The sequence below is a fragment of the Tachypleus tridentatus genome, chromosome 6 (assembly GCF_004210375.1).
Source record: "Tachypleus tridentatus isolate NWPU-2018 chromosome 6, ASM421037v1, whole genome shotgun sequence".
Lineage (NCBI taxonomy): Eukaryota > Metazoa > Arthropoda > Merostomata > Xiphosura > Limulidae > Tachypleus > Tachypleus tridentatus.
The window spans coordinates 151,807,627-151,822,416 of NC_134830.1; the positions used below are offsets into that span (position 1 = coordinate 151,807,627).

At 37.3% G+C, this 14,790-nt stretch overlaps 1 protein-coding gene across 1 annotated transcript in view; it reads right to left on the minus strand.

The window, feature by feature from the left end:
• Nucleotides 1-14,790, minus strand: part of LOC143251784 (uncharacterized) — a 72,978-nt gene that overhangs the window by 40,134 nt on the left and 18,054 nt on the right. The window contains exon 2 of the mRNA XM_076503027.1: nt 4,630-5,028. Within this exon, the coding sequence (XP_076359142.1) occupies nt 4,630-5,028 (399 nt within the window). The remainder of the gene's footprint in view (nt 1-4,629; nt 5,029-14,790) is intronic.

The window sequence follows — 14,790 nt, forward strand, 5'->3', positions numbered from 1 at the left end:
GTTACTGTGAGGCAGATCGACTTGCTTCTTATGGTGAAAACATACCAAACAATATTCATGGTATCTCTATCAGACAGGGTTCTATTCAACGTTTAGTGTAGCAGTTGCATTTATAAACATTCTGGATCATAAAGATTCTGATAAAATATTACCGTATTTTTATTAGACATGAAAAGTAATCTTAAATCAAACATGAACTTACGAATGGCTATGAATCGGTATCTACATGTTACGGTAAATACTGTGACTCAAATGTTTCAATGAACGGACTTATTTTGAATTATAAGCACTAGATGGCAGCACAATAAATTGCTTTTGTTCAAATTTATTTGAAGTTGAGCACAAAGTTACAGAACGTGCTCTCTGTGCTCTGCCCATTATGGGTATCGAAACATCACTTATAGAGTTGTAAGTCCACAGACATACTGATGTGTCACTTTGAAACGATGGTTTTGTTTAAGACTATCAAATCCTAAGAAGTAGAATTTGAATATTATCGAAAGAATAAATTATTATAGATAAAATAAAATAATATTTGAGCTGTCAATTGTAAAGAAGTTTTACTTAAGCTAAGAAAACCCTTTCGTTTATTATTATTAATGAATTGCTAGATTTATTGAAATTTAACACTGATATATAAACAGGTTAACCCTAATAAGCAAAGTGTATAATATTTCACTTGACTATTTTTGCGACAAACGAATTAAACTAGACTTAACATATGTGTGTGACTATTATAAAGATACAACACACCAAACATTACTACTGAGCACTGAATTAAAAACACAAAGAACAAAAGTGACAAAGTGCAAAAATATGTTATCGAAGCAAAACCCAAATTCTAATCATCTAAATATATTTATGTATTTATTATGAGTTGTTTATTAAATGAAACGTCAGACCCTGGTTGAAAAAAGAAAACATTCAATCAGATATTTCCGAGGACTGCTTTAAAATCTTTTCGTAGAATCACAAACAAGTTTACTCTGTGATGTCAAATTTGCCACACAGTTTCCGATCAGGGAGAGAGAGGTACGTACGTCGAATTACGTCTCAGAGTGGCCTATATCTTAATGGTACTATATGAAAACAAAATGAAAGCAAACTCTGTCGGTGGTGGCAACAAACATATTGCTGTTACAGACTTATACGATAGATTTTAAATTTATTAACGCAAGCAGAAAGCTAGCCTAATACCGACATCACACCTGGACATGCAGGACCTTATTTCTTATAAATACTAACATAAATTTCAGACACAGTAGGACTAAAACTAACTGAAACAATTAACAGTAGAGATAAATACACTAGAGAGTTATGTTTATTAGATTGTATTGGATAATTATTTGTTATCGATATTTTTAGCCGTAATTCCAAAAATATCTCTCGAGATTCAGCCAGCTTAAGAAAATAAGGCTAAGTTATAATTGCACAGGCTTAGTTAACAAAACAAAATAACCAGAAGGCTAAACAAAATGCCATAATCGTGTTAATAATACAGCTTTAAGATCCTTACTCTAATCCCGGTGTATTGCAACATAAACACATTGGTTATCGCAAATATATATTATGATCGGAGTATTGTTATAAAGTCTTCCTTAACCTGTTCAGTGCCGTAGACGGTATAACTCGTCCAAGCCGATCGGTAACACAGACGAGTTAAAGCGTTCTCAATTATATCTAACTTCAACGCTAGATGTCAGCACATACATGCATTTGACCTACTTACATATTGTTTCACTTTCGATCCAAAATGGCGTTACGAAATAGGTTACAAAATGAAGAAGCATTAGAGTTGTATTTTGAACTTGGTTCGGAGTTGCCGTAGCAGCTGAAATAGTTGACAGTCAACAGGTTAACGTCAACGAAAGTTTTTGTTAATAATTTTAAGGATAATTTTTTTTATTAGAACTGATAAAACTTAATCGAAGTAATAACGAAAAAAAAAGAATACACTATAGCCTCGTTGTCTTTAAGTGTTAACTTACAAAAAGGAGGCCCGGCATGGCCAGGTGGTTAAGGCACTCGACTCGTAATCTGAGGGTCGCAAGTTCGAATCCCCGTCACACCAAACCTGCTCACCCTTTCAGCCGTAGGGGCGTTATTATGTCACGGTCAATCCCACTATTCGTTGGTAAAAGAGTAGCCCAAGAGTTAGCGGTGGGTGATGGTGATGACTAGCTGCCTTCCCTCTAGTCTTACACTTCTAAATTAGGGACGACTAGCACAGATAGCCCTCGTGTAGCATTGTGCGAAATTCAAAACTTGCAAAGCGTTAAGGAATATTGTAAGAACAAATTCATACACAACTCATATAAATCCACTATCTACTCAGTATGCTATGGAAATTCCTAACTTTATCTTGTCGTTGTTTGTTTGCTTCCGAGGTAGCATTATTTAGTTTCGTAACATTTAATGTGTGACAAAGCTGAATAAAAACAAAACAGAACAATAGGCTGATACACGACAGTAAGACTACATAGTTCAATATTAACACTGAATATGCAATAGCTCCTTAACTAGCTAGCCTAGAGGAATAAACTATATATATATAGACTCGATTTACAAAACATTGTGCATTGCAAGCAACGCGAATTGTAGTTGTTATGTATCTATTTATGTCTCTAATGTTTTTCGGTACTTTGATTTAATAGCAAAGGCTCAAACTGGACTGTTTGCACTATGACCTACATGGGGATCCATTCCATAGGGAACATTCCACAATCTAAAGTTTTCACACTCTTAAGTTTATTACCCTTAAGATGTTTCTGTCAAACATTTGGGGCCTGGCATGATCTAGCGCGTTAAGGCGTGCGCTTCGTAATCTGAGGGTCGCGGGTTCGCGCCCAAGTCGCGCCAAAACATGCTCGCCCTCCCAGCCGTGGGGGCGTTATAATGTGACGGTCAATCCCACTATTCGTTGGTAAAAGAGTAGCCCAAGAGTTGGCGGTGGGTGATGATGACTAGCTGCCTTCCCTCTCGTCTTACACTGCTAAAGTAGGGACGGCTAGCACAGATAGCCCTCGAGTTGCTTTGTGCGAAATTCCAAAACAAACAAACAAACATTTGTTTGACGATAATTCTCTTCTGGTGTCACCTGGAGACGAGATTAACACTGCAAGTAGTAATGAATACATACTAATATGACGAGATTAACACTGCAAGTAGTAATGAATGCAAACTAATATGACGAGATTAACACTGCAAGTAGTAATGAATGCATACTAATATGACGGGATTAACACTACAAGTAGTAATGAATGCATACTAATATGACGGGATTAACACTACAAGTAGTAATGAATACATACTATTTTGGTGTTTGAATAACTTATCAGTTCCTTCAAAACGCCCATCGACAAACTAGCAGTAAATTTACGGAATTACAAAGAGGTTCGATTCCTTTCGGTGTGTATAAAGTTAAACAGAAGAGAAGTTTCAGATAAAAACTTTACTTTATTAGATTTCTGAAAACATATAACGAAAAACCGGGAATGTTTAGTTTGTTATCTGGCGAAATAATGACATTTTTGGAGTATATGGGAATGACATTGTCTTCCATTTTAGATTCATCTGGTTTGGGCAAACTACCTCTTGCACCAAAGATAATGATAAGATATTTAGCGAAGGACAGACTCTTTATTTAATCTTTATACGCTTTATTTCTTATCTAGAAGGGAATTAAAGGAAGGAAAAACGTTTGTAATAAAAGAAAGAAAATATTTATTTTGTCCGTATTTCACAATGGGCCATCGTCCACCAAATGATGGCCAAAAGTAAAGTCACGGTAGAAAAGCAACACAATTTTAATATCCAAAGACAAAACGTGTTTAACTTAGTTGTTTATTTCAATAATATGCGATTATATGTAACATTATATGAACAGTCATATACGATGTCAATAATCACGTATATAAGTGGAATAATCCAATTATTTAACTTCTGTGAATTAAAACACTACATACATATTTTTTTCTGCGAATGTTTTTTCTCTCGATTTCACCAAGCTGTACACTTAGTCTTAACAGTGTTACTACACCTTCGAAAGTTAGCTGTAGTCAGTAATTTAATTTTAGAGAAATGAAAATTGAACGTTTTATTATCAACCATTAACTTTGAATGTTCTCGTTTAAATATCTTGTTTTTAAGCACGTTGTCTTCACCCCTCCAGTGGCACGCTAAAAAGTGGGATTCGATACCCGTGCTGGGTATAGTACAGATAGACCACTGCGTAGTTTTGTGCTTAACTACAAACCAAACCGTTGTCTGATACGGTTTTAATCACTACCAGATTACAAACCTCAGCGATGTGGGGGTGGGTACAGGTTTGCTTGGAAGATCACGGATTTTTGTGTTTGTTTTCCAGTGTGGTCACAATATCTTTATGCTATAAATTATGTGAACCATGATTTGACCTAACTACATGTTCGCGTTTGAACGTCAGAGTTCAAACTTCTGAGCCAAAAATATTGAGGCGCATGAGAGATGGTTCTGTGAAATAACTCCGGAGTTATTTCTAATTTTTCACTGCTCGTATTTACAGAACATTCTTCAAACGTACGTAGGTCCGAGCTAGATGAATGTAAAAATCTTTGTGTTTTAACTCAATAAAGTAAATATTTTCCATACCTGGCTGCTATATGTAGAATGGTGGCACCATCTTTATCCCTGTCTTGCACTGTACACTCTGTGTGCTTGAGAAGCCATACGAGGGCGTTCACTCTTCCCATTGCTGAGGCGTCATGAGCTGGGGTGGCGCCCACAAAGGATCGAACATTCGCTCGCATTCCACATTTTTTCACTAAAAAGTTTAATACATTTACATCTCCTCCACGTGCAGCGTAATGCACACACGTGGCACCAAATTCATCTTGTATATGTGCCACCAGTTCCCGCCTCTTTCTAAGTAAGTAAAGCCCTTGGAGGTCACCTTCTTTAGCCGCGACAAGAGCCCGATGAATCGGCAAATGTTCCGGCATTGTGTTAACAATAATGACGTTATTTTCGGTTGGAGATCCGTCGTTGATTCTGAAATTATAAATAATTAACAACACCAATTAACATTTTTCACAGTTGAAAGAAACAAAAAGAAGCGTACGAAAAGCCATTTTATTTAATTACAAGCCCTTAAATTCGACCTAAACTTATATTTAATGGAATTTCAGCGACTCCATTCATCGACTTACAAGAAAATAGATATCTTCCAACTCATCTCTTTGATGCAAATTAACCTTATTCTTAATTTAAGCAACGTGTATTATTGTCCCATGAATAAACTTGTAAAGAACTATACGATATATCGCCATCTGGTGGCACTTATATGATGTTATATACGAATACATCACCAATAAATATCGTTGTTATTTAGTTAAACAAGCTTGTACAGGCAATCATATAAGCGTGATAATTTTAGATGCAAATTATCAAATGCTATATTACAATCATATCGCCATCTGGTGGCTTTTAAATGATGTTGTGTACAAATACGTCAAAAATAAACATCGCTTCTGTTTAAGTAGGAAAAAAAAACTTAAATTATAAAGTATCAAATACTAGAAAAAATGCACCATATTTTGATACAATCTACGTTGAACTCAACCTATTTTCAAGTTTTCTTTCTTAAATGTCGAGTTCCTAAATTTATCACAAAGTGAAAAATTTATTATGATTTTTTATTTCAACTCTTTCAAATCATTCAATACTATGAGGGATTTTAAAAAGCCCGATTTCTAAACAAGTAAATATCTTTTTTTCCCAAAAGTTTAAGTTGGTACAATGTGGTTATTTTCATCACTTTCAAAATTAGAGAGAGAAAAATCTATACGTAGTGATAGCCACCTAGCGGTATCGGTTTAAGTCAAAGTATAGAAAAAACAATTGTTGATTTGTTCCGCATATTTCTACGTTTCGAATTTTTTTTTAAATATTGTGTTATACATAAGAGCTACCTATTGTTGACTTTTTACTGAGAACTTAAGTTAATGTTGCACGTTTTGCCATATAATAATACAGTTATTATTGATAATTATTGATTTTTTATAGACATAAATTACTCTACAATTTTTTATTGTATTTTATGTTATTAAGAATGTATGGTAACTCATGTCACTACGTGTAGTATTATCGTAAATGCACGGGTTGTTTATCTAAAGCCAGAAACCAAACTAAAGTCATCCACTAAGTATATAAAAGTATATATCTGTGCTCTCCCAATACGGTCACCGAAACCCGATTTTTTGCGTAATACGCCCACACACTACTGACAGGTAGTATTTGGGTATACCGTGAAATACATCATATATACATATACACATGCTTATATAAAAAAATTACAAATGAATATTATACATTATCATTCTGAAATGTTCTCTAAGCTTTTTCCTTGTAATTAATAAAGTCGTAGACTGAAGGGAACTGAAATACCCAAACAACTTATCTGGCCTACTTTTGTGGCCTAACATTTACATCAGTCTAACTGACCTTATTTGTATGGGTTCTTATCTTCCACATCTATTTTGAATTGCATCCAGTTCACATGGTTCAAACTGTTGTGTGTGTTGGGTGGGGACACCTTTGTTTAGACCAAATTAAAAGCACCTTGGCATGGCCTGGTGGTTAAAGTGCTCAAATCTCAGCCTGCAGATAACGGGATCGAAACCCGTCCCTGAACATGTTTCCCGTTTCAGCAGTGAGGACGTAATAATATTTCTCTATGTTCTCGTTAAAATCACCCCTTCGGTACACCCAGGTTTAGTGTCAATCGTTCTAACGGTTCGCCAGTTGTAAGAAGACACACACGTAGATCTTGTAAGGTGGTGGGTTAGATTCCAAACAGTGACAGATTTCGTAGAATGTCGTGTTATTTGACGTTTCACTTTGTTTCAACATGTGTGTTTAACAAAGCAGCGTCGATAAAAATATTCAAGGTAATGTGTCCCGTATCCCTCCTCCCGGTAAGGCGCTTATGAATGTATGTATCTGGATGTGTATGCTTGATGTATGTATCTGGATGTGTATGCCTGATGTATGTATCTGGATGTGTATGCCTGATGTACGTATCTGGATGTGTATGCCTGATGTATGTATCTGGATGTGTATGCCTGATGCATGTATCTGGATGTGTATGCCTGATGTACGTATCTGGATGTGTATGCCTGATGTACGTATCTGGATGTGTATGCCTGATGCATGTATCTGGATGTGTATGTCTGATGTATGTATCTGGATGTGTATGCCTGATGTACGTATCTGGATGTGTATGCCTGATGTACGTATCTGGATGTGTATGCCTGATGCATGTATCTGGATGTGTATGTCTGATGTATGTATCTGGATGTGTATGCCTGATGTATGTATCTGGATGTGTATGTCTGATGTATGTATCTGGATGTGTATGCCTGATGTATGTATCTGGATGTGTATGTCTGATGTATGTATCTGGATGTGTATGCTTGATGTACGTATCTGGATGTGTATGCCTGATGTATGTATCTGGATGTGTATGCCTGATGTATGTATCTGGATGTGTATGCTTGATGTATGTATCTGGATGTGTATGCCTGATGTATGTATCTGGATGTGTATGCTTGATGTATGTATCTGGATGTGTATGCCTGATGTACGTATCTGGATGTGTATGCCTGATGTACGTATCTGGATGTGTATGCCTGATGTATGTATCTGGATGTGTATGCCTGATGTACGTATCTGGATGTGTATGCCTGATGTATGTATCTGGATATGTATGCTTGATGTATGTATCTGGATGTGTGTGCCTGATGTATGTATCTGGATGTGTATGCTTGATGTATGTATCTGGATGTGTATGTCTGATGTATGTATCTGGATGTGTATGTCTGATGTACGTATCTGGATGTGTATGCCTGATGTATGTATCTGGATGTGTATGTCTGATGTATGTATCTGGATGTGTATGCCTGATGTATGTATCTGGATGTGTATGCCTGATGTATGTATCTGGATGTGTATGCCTGATGTACGTATCTGGATGTGTATGCCTGATGTACGTATCTGGATGTGTATGCCTGATGTATGTATCTGGATGTGTATGCCTGATGTACGTATCTGGATGTGTATGCCTGATGTACGTATCTGGATGTGTATGCCTGATGTATGTATCTGGATGTGTATGCCTGATGTATGTATCTGGATGTGTATGTGTGATGTATGTATCTGGATGTGTATGTGTGATGTATGTATCTGGATGTGTATGTGTGATGTATGTATCTGGATGTGTATGTGTGATGTATGTATCTGGATGTGTATGTGTGATGTATGTATCTGGATGTGTATGCCTGATGTATGTATCTGGATGTGTATGTCTGATGTATGTATCTGGATGTGTATGCCTGATGTACGTATCTGGATGTGTATGCCTGATGTATGTATCTGGATGTGTATGCCTGATGCATGTATCTGGATGTGTATACCTGATGTATGTATCTGGATGTGTATGCCTGATGTATGTATCTGGATGTGTATGTCTGATGTATGTATCTGGATGTGTATGCCTGATGTATGTATCTGGATGTGTATGCCTGATGTACGTATCTGGATGTGTATGCCTGATGTACGTATCTGGATGTGTATGCCTGATGCATTATCTGGATGTGTATGTCTGATGTATGTATCTGGATGTGTATGCCTGATGTATGTATCTGGATGTGTATGTCTGATGTATGTATCTGGATGTGTATGTCTGATGTAGGTATCTGGATGTGTATGCTTGATGTACGTATCTGGATGTGTATGTCTGATGTACGTATCTGGATGTGTATGCCTGATGTACGTATCTGGATGTGTATGCCTGATGTATGTATCTGGATGTGTATGCTTGATGTATGTATCTGGATGTGTATACCTGATGTATGTATCTGGATGTGTATGCCTGATGTACGTATCTGGATGTGTATGCCTGATGTACGTATCTGGATGTGTATGCCTGATGTATGTATCTGGATGTGTATGCTTGATGTATGTATCTGGATGTGTGTGCCTGATGTATGTATCTGGATGTGTATGCTTGATGTATGTATCTGGATGTGTATGTTTGATGTACGTATCTGGATGTGTATGCCTGATGTATGTATCTGGATGTGTATGTCTGATGTACGTATCTGGATGTGTATGCCTGATGTATGTATCTGGATGTGTATGCCTGATGTATGTATCTGGATGTGTATGTCTGATGTATGTATCTGGATGTGTATGTGTGATGTATGTATCTGGATGTGTATGTGTGATGTATGTATTTGGATGTGTATGCCTGATGTATGTATCTGGATGTGTATGTGTGATGTATGTATTTGGATGTGTATGCCTGATGTATGTATCTGGATGTGTATGTGTGATGTATGTATCTGGATGTGTATGCCTGATGTATGTATCTGGATGTGTATGTGTGATGTATGTATCTGGATGTGTATGCCTGATGTATGTATCTGGATGTGTATGTCTGATGTATGTATCTGGATGTGTATGCCTGATGTACGTATCTGGATGTGTATGTCTGATGTATGTATCTGGATGTGTATGCTTGATGTATGTATCTAGATGTGTATGCCTGATGTATGTATCTGGATGTGTATGCTTGATGTATGTATCTGGATGTGTATGCCTGATGTACGTATCTGGATGTGTATGCCTGATGTATGTATCTGGATGTGTATGCCTGATGTATGTATCTGGATGTGTATGCCTGATGTATGTATCTGGATGTGTATGCTTGATGTATGTATCTGGATGTGTATGCCTGATGTATGTATCTGGATGTGTATGCTTGATGTATGTATCTGGATGTGTATGTCTGATGTATGTATCTGGATGTGTATGCTTGATGTACGTATCTGGATGTGTATGCCTGATGTATGTATCTGGATGTGTATGCCTGATGTATGTATCTGGATGTGTATGCCTTCGCCTTATTATGTTATTTTATTTCCCTTTTAGTTTCACAAGTAAATCACATCCTTTCTGAATTGTCTGTTTGCTCCATCTTTTCCTTACTACCATTTTTAAGTGTTTTCTGTACTGTACATCTATGTAATGAATACCTTCATAGTTCCTGGTGCGTACAGCCACTCTAAGTAAATTTAACTTCTGCTAACAAACTTAATTAAAAGGTCCGATCCAATGGAAGATCCATACTAAGTGCTGGGGAGGGAAGGAAGCCAAGGACTTAGAGAGATGTGGTGTGGAGTCCACGGACCCACCTTAGGGTCGAGGGACAACGCCTTTGGAATCCCTGCGAGTTTGTGTCATCTGGAATAGAGCAGTGCGCGTGAAAATGAGCCGATAATCGTATTGTATACTTTCAATGGTAATTCTTCTAGAGTGTATCTCGAAAATCTATTTCACATCGCAGTGAATAGTACTAACAAACCGCCTGTTTATGGGCTTTGTTTGTTTCTTTTTGTTTTGAGGTCATGACCTCCTTTGACCCCCTCCATTCCTCTATATCCGCCAGTGGATTCCTATTTTATGTTTCAGATGCTACAAAATTGTGTTTTACATTTTTACTCATGGTTCATCAACACTAAACGACAGTCATCACATAAATCTTGTACTGATTTAGGCCTAGTAACACGTGAAAAGTATTATTTAGGGTTACCTGTGCGTATTTCATGCTCCAATTACAGCACTGACGCTCAAGGTTTATACTTACGGCTATTTTCAGCGATGGAAAATGTCGACTGTGACAGCGCGTGCTGGCTCGGATAGGAATTTAAAGACTAGCAGTTGAAGTAATTATTAACCGGAGAAGAAACAACTGGATATTGTGTTAGCACTAATCTTCTGCACGTAGAGTCTCGTTAAATTCATGTAATTTGTTAACCATAAGTTGTGAGATATTTGGGAATTAATCTATCTCAAAAGTTACACCTTATAAATAACACAAACAAAATAAAATATAGATTATGCTGGTACATAAACTAAATATGTTAAAAAATAATCTTAAAATTATGAAAGAATTATCCATATATGGCGATATTGTTTTTCAAACTTTCATCCAATAGCTTTTTAACTTGATTACAAAGAAAAGCGGTTACATGACAAACAGATTGATGTGTCGATTTTGAAATAAAATAAACCAAAAGTTGTTTGAAACGTCGTATAATATAAAACTAATTTCCAACTGTGTTATATGAAAATTTTGTACTATTTTCTCGTTTGTTTGTTTTTTGTGCATAAATATTTTCCACATTGGAATCTAAGTTCAACTGCGCTTCACTCTACCGTTCAAGATGAATTATATTGGTTGAAATAATTAAAGGCGTGACGACACAGCGATACAATGCTCATATCGTGAAACCGTTATACAATTGTTTGTTTGTTTGTTCTGAATTCCACGTAAAGCTATGCGAGGGCTGTCTTCGCTAGCCATCCCTAATTTAGCAATGAAAAACTAGAGGGAGGGCAGCTAGTCATCACCACCCACCGCCAACTCTTGGGCTACTCTTTTACTAACGAATACTGGGTTTGACCGTAACATTATAACGCCCCCTCGGATAAAAGGGTTAGCATGTTTGGTGGAACGGGTATTCGAACCCGCGACCTGCAAGTTGCGAGTCGAGCACCCTAACCACCTGGCCATGTCAGGTATATGTGACACGATTTTATCGATACATCGTCCGATACGACATGATTTGCCCCCCAGTAGCACAGGGTATGTGTGTGGACTCAGGGTTTCAATGCCCGTGAAGGGCAGAGCCTAGATATCCCATTGTGTAGTTTTGTGCTTAAATCCAAACACACACACACATACACACGATATGATTTGAATATCTTCACGAAAGTTGACAAGCTTAGAGTAAACATTACAAGTCTTTTGTACAGAAAAAGCCCTCTAGTGGCACAGCGGTACGTCTGCAGACTTACAACACTTAAATCCGCGTTGGGCAGAGCACAGATAGCCCATTTTGTAGCTTTGTGCTTAATTCAAAGCAATAACAACAGAAAAACTCAGAATTTCTAATAAATTATTTTTACTAAAATATAATGATTCAATAACTGAACGTGAGTGATGAGTACTACATGTTGTATTTATCAGAATCATCACAATCAGAGTAACGTAACAAAACAGATATCAGATTTTAAATTTTACTTCTCTTACTAGCTGTCATTCAGTTGAAAATTCACTGTAAGGTCTGAAGTACTTATAAATAAGACAGTGCTAGTAATATAGATAATAAATTACAGACAAGAATCTCAAACGTTGTGACAAACCGTTGGTAAAACTTATGCCTGCGGACTTATAACGGTAGAAACAGGATTTCGATACTCGTGGTGGGCAGAGCACAAATAGCTCAATGTATAGCTTTGTGGTCAATTACAAACAAAGGAAAACGTATTACAAGGCGAAATCACTATTATATTGTGATAAGATACGCACCCTAGTAAAATATAAATTATGGTATATTTGTTTGTTTTAGCGCACAACTACACAATGAACAACCTACGTAGGTCCACCGTAGGAAATCTAACCCCGGATTTTATGTTAACGCTGACCTACAAGGGAATTATAGTAAGAAAGACGGCTAACTAAAGTGTTGAGGATTTTTACGTTTCAAATATTTCGTGTGACTCGTGTATTATTAGTGACTCTGTAACCAACAGAGTCATAGACCCATAAGCAGTTTATGCGTCAGTACTTTTAGGAAAATGTTTTGCTTTTAAGCAGGTGGGATTGGTCCCTACCGATAATTCTTGAAGATTCAATCAGAAGGTGTGTTTGTGTGTGTGTTCTTCTAGTAGCAAAGCCACATCGGGCCATCAGCTGTGTCTACCGAGAGGAATTGAACCCCTGATTTTAGCGCTATAAATCCGTAGACTTACTGCTTTCCCAGCGGGATAGCCAATCAGAAGGTGAAGCAGACATTTGAATATCATACTTGATTGGGCATATGTGGCCGTGGTGGGTATAACCTACTAGAAAATTTACAGGGCCCGGCATGGCTAGATGGTTAAGGCACTCGACTCGTAATCCAAGGGTGGCGGGTTCGAATCCCTGTCACACCAAACATGCTTGCCCTTTAGCTGTGGGGGCATAATAATGTTTCGGTGAATCCCACACTTCGTTGGTAAAAGAGTAGCCCAAGAATTGGTGGTGGGTGGTGATGACTAGTTGCCTTCCCTTTAGTCTTACACTGCTAAATTAAGGACGGCTAATGCAGATAGTATTCGTGTAGCTTTGCCGCAAAATCGCGCTCTGCACCGGGGGACCATGGGTGCGCCGTAAGTGTGATGGTCGAATCCCGCTCTTCGGTCAGATAAAAAAGCCACATAACTGAACGGACACACGAACACATTTTCGTATTTCATAAGAGTCGAATATGATCAACGCTGTCCCTCTAGAATAACGTTGTTCTCTTAACGAGGAGCCTTATTTTTCCTTTTACACGTCTTACTGAACCAATCAATTCAAAGTTCACAACAGCTCATCTTAAATATCTTTTCAGAATGTAATTACGACTGGCAGCCTGAGGGTCGCGGGTTCGAATCCTGTCACCAATTCTGCTAGCCTTTGCAGCCATTGAGCATTTTAATGTGACTGACAATTCGACTATTTGCTCTTATAGAGCGGCCCAATAGTGGGCAGTGGGTGTTATTGACTAGGTGTCTTCTCCTCGGTCTATCACTTCTAAATTAGGCACGGTTAAAGCAAGTAGACTTGAGTGAAATTCAACACGCTCAAATATATTTCTATATATTTTTACACAAGTTCATTTTAAGACAATAACAGTTTATCTTGAATATCACTTCAGAGTTGGTCTCTGTTTATGACAATTGGACTATCTCTCTATTCCTAACACAACAATAGCATGTTTCATCAAAGTTCTGATAATGGTGGCAGTGATTGGTAACCTACTTACTCCCTACGTTATTAGACACAACCCTGACCTAGATAGTGTTTCCCGGAAAAAAAAAAAAAGTTTCACACTAGTGTCGTCAAATTTCGGAAAAAATAAATTACGGATGTCCACCTTATTCACTATCATTTTAAAAAAACGATATGTGGTCTAGTTTTAATGATTCGTTGAAGGGTTGGAATTCAAACTTGGGTCCTGATTTTATTGGTTCAATGAAGATGTTAGAAGTTAAGTTGGGTGCTGATTTTATTAGTTCAGTAAAGATGTTAGAAGTTAATTTTGGGTCCTGATTTTATTAGTTCAGTAAAGATGTTAGAAGTTAATTTTGGGTCCTGATTTTATCAGTTCAGTAAAGATGTTAGAAGTTAATTTTGGGTCCTGATTTCATTTATTGATTGAGTGAAGGGTTTTTACTTCAGTTATGAGTCCTGTTTTATTGGTTCAGTGGAGAGGTCGAATTTAAACTGAAATTTAATAAGGCAATAATTTGTGAGCTAATAGCTGGCTTTCAGAAATTACAATTCGTTTTTAGATTTTTTTATCAAACAAATTGAAAGAAATAGTTGTTTCCCTACAAACAATGGATTTAAGTGTTCCTTGCCAGCGCAAATAACCCTGGATTGACCTTGCTCGTTTATTGTCTTTGGAGTCTCGTGATGGTCGTATGTTCTGATAAGAACCGATCACGTGATGTTATTAGAGCCAAAAACTGAAGAGTGGGCGTGTTTTTAAATGATTCGCTTTGACTGTTCTTTGTCAATTCCAGATTATCTTCTGTAGGTCAAAGGGCGGCGAGGGCTTCGTACGACATTTCGCTGTTTAAAGTATGAGGTTTAAGTAAGGTTTAGTTTATAGTTAAGCATAGAGCTACACAACGGGTTATCTTTTCCCATCACGGGTA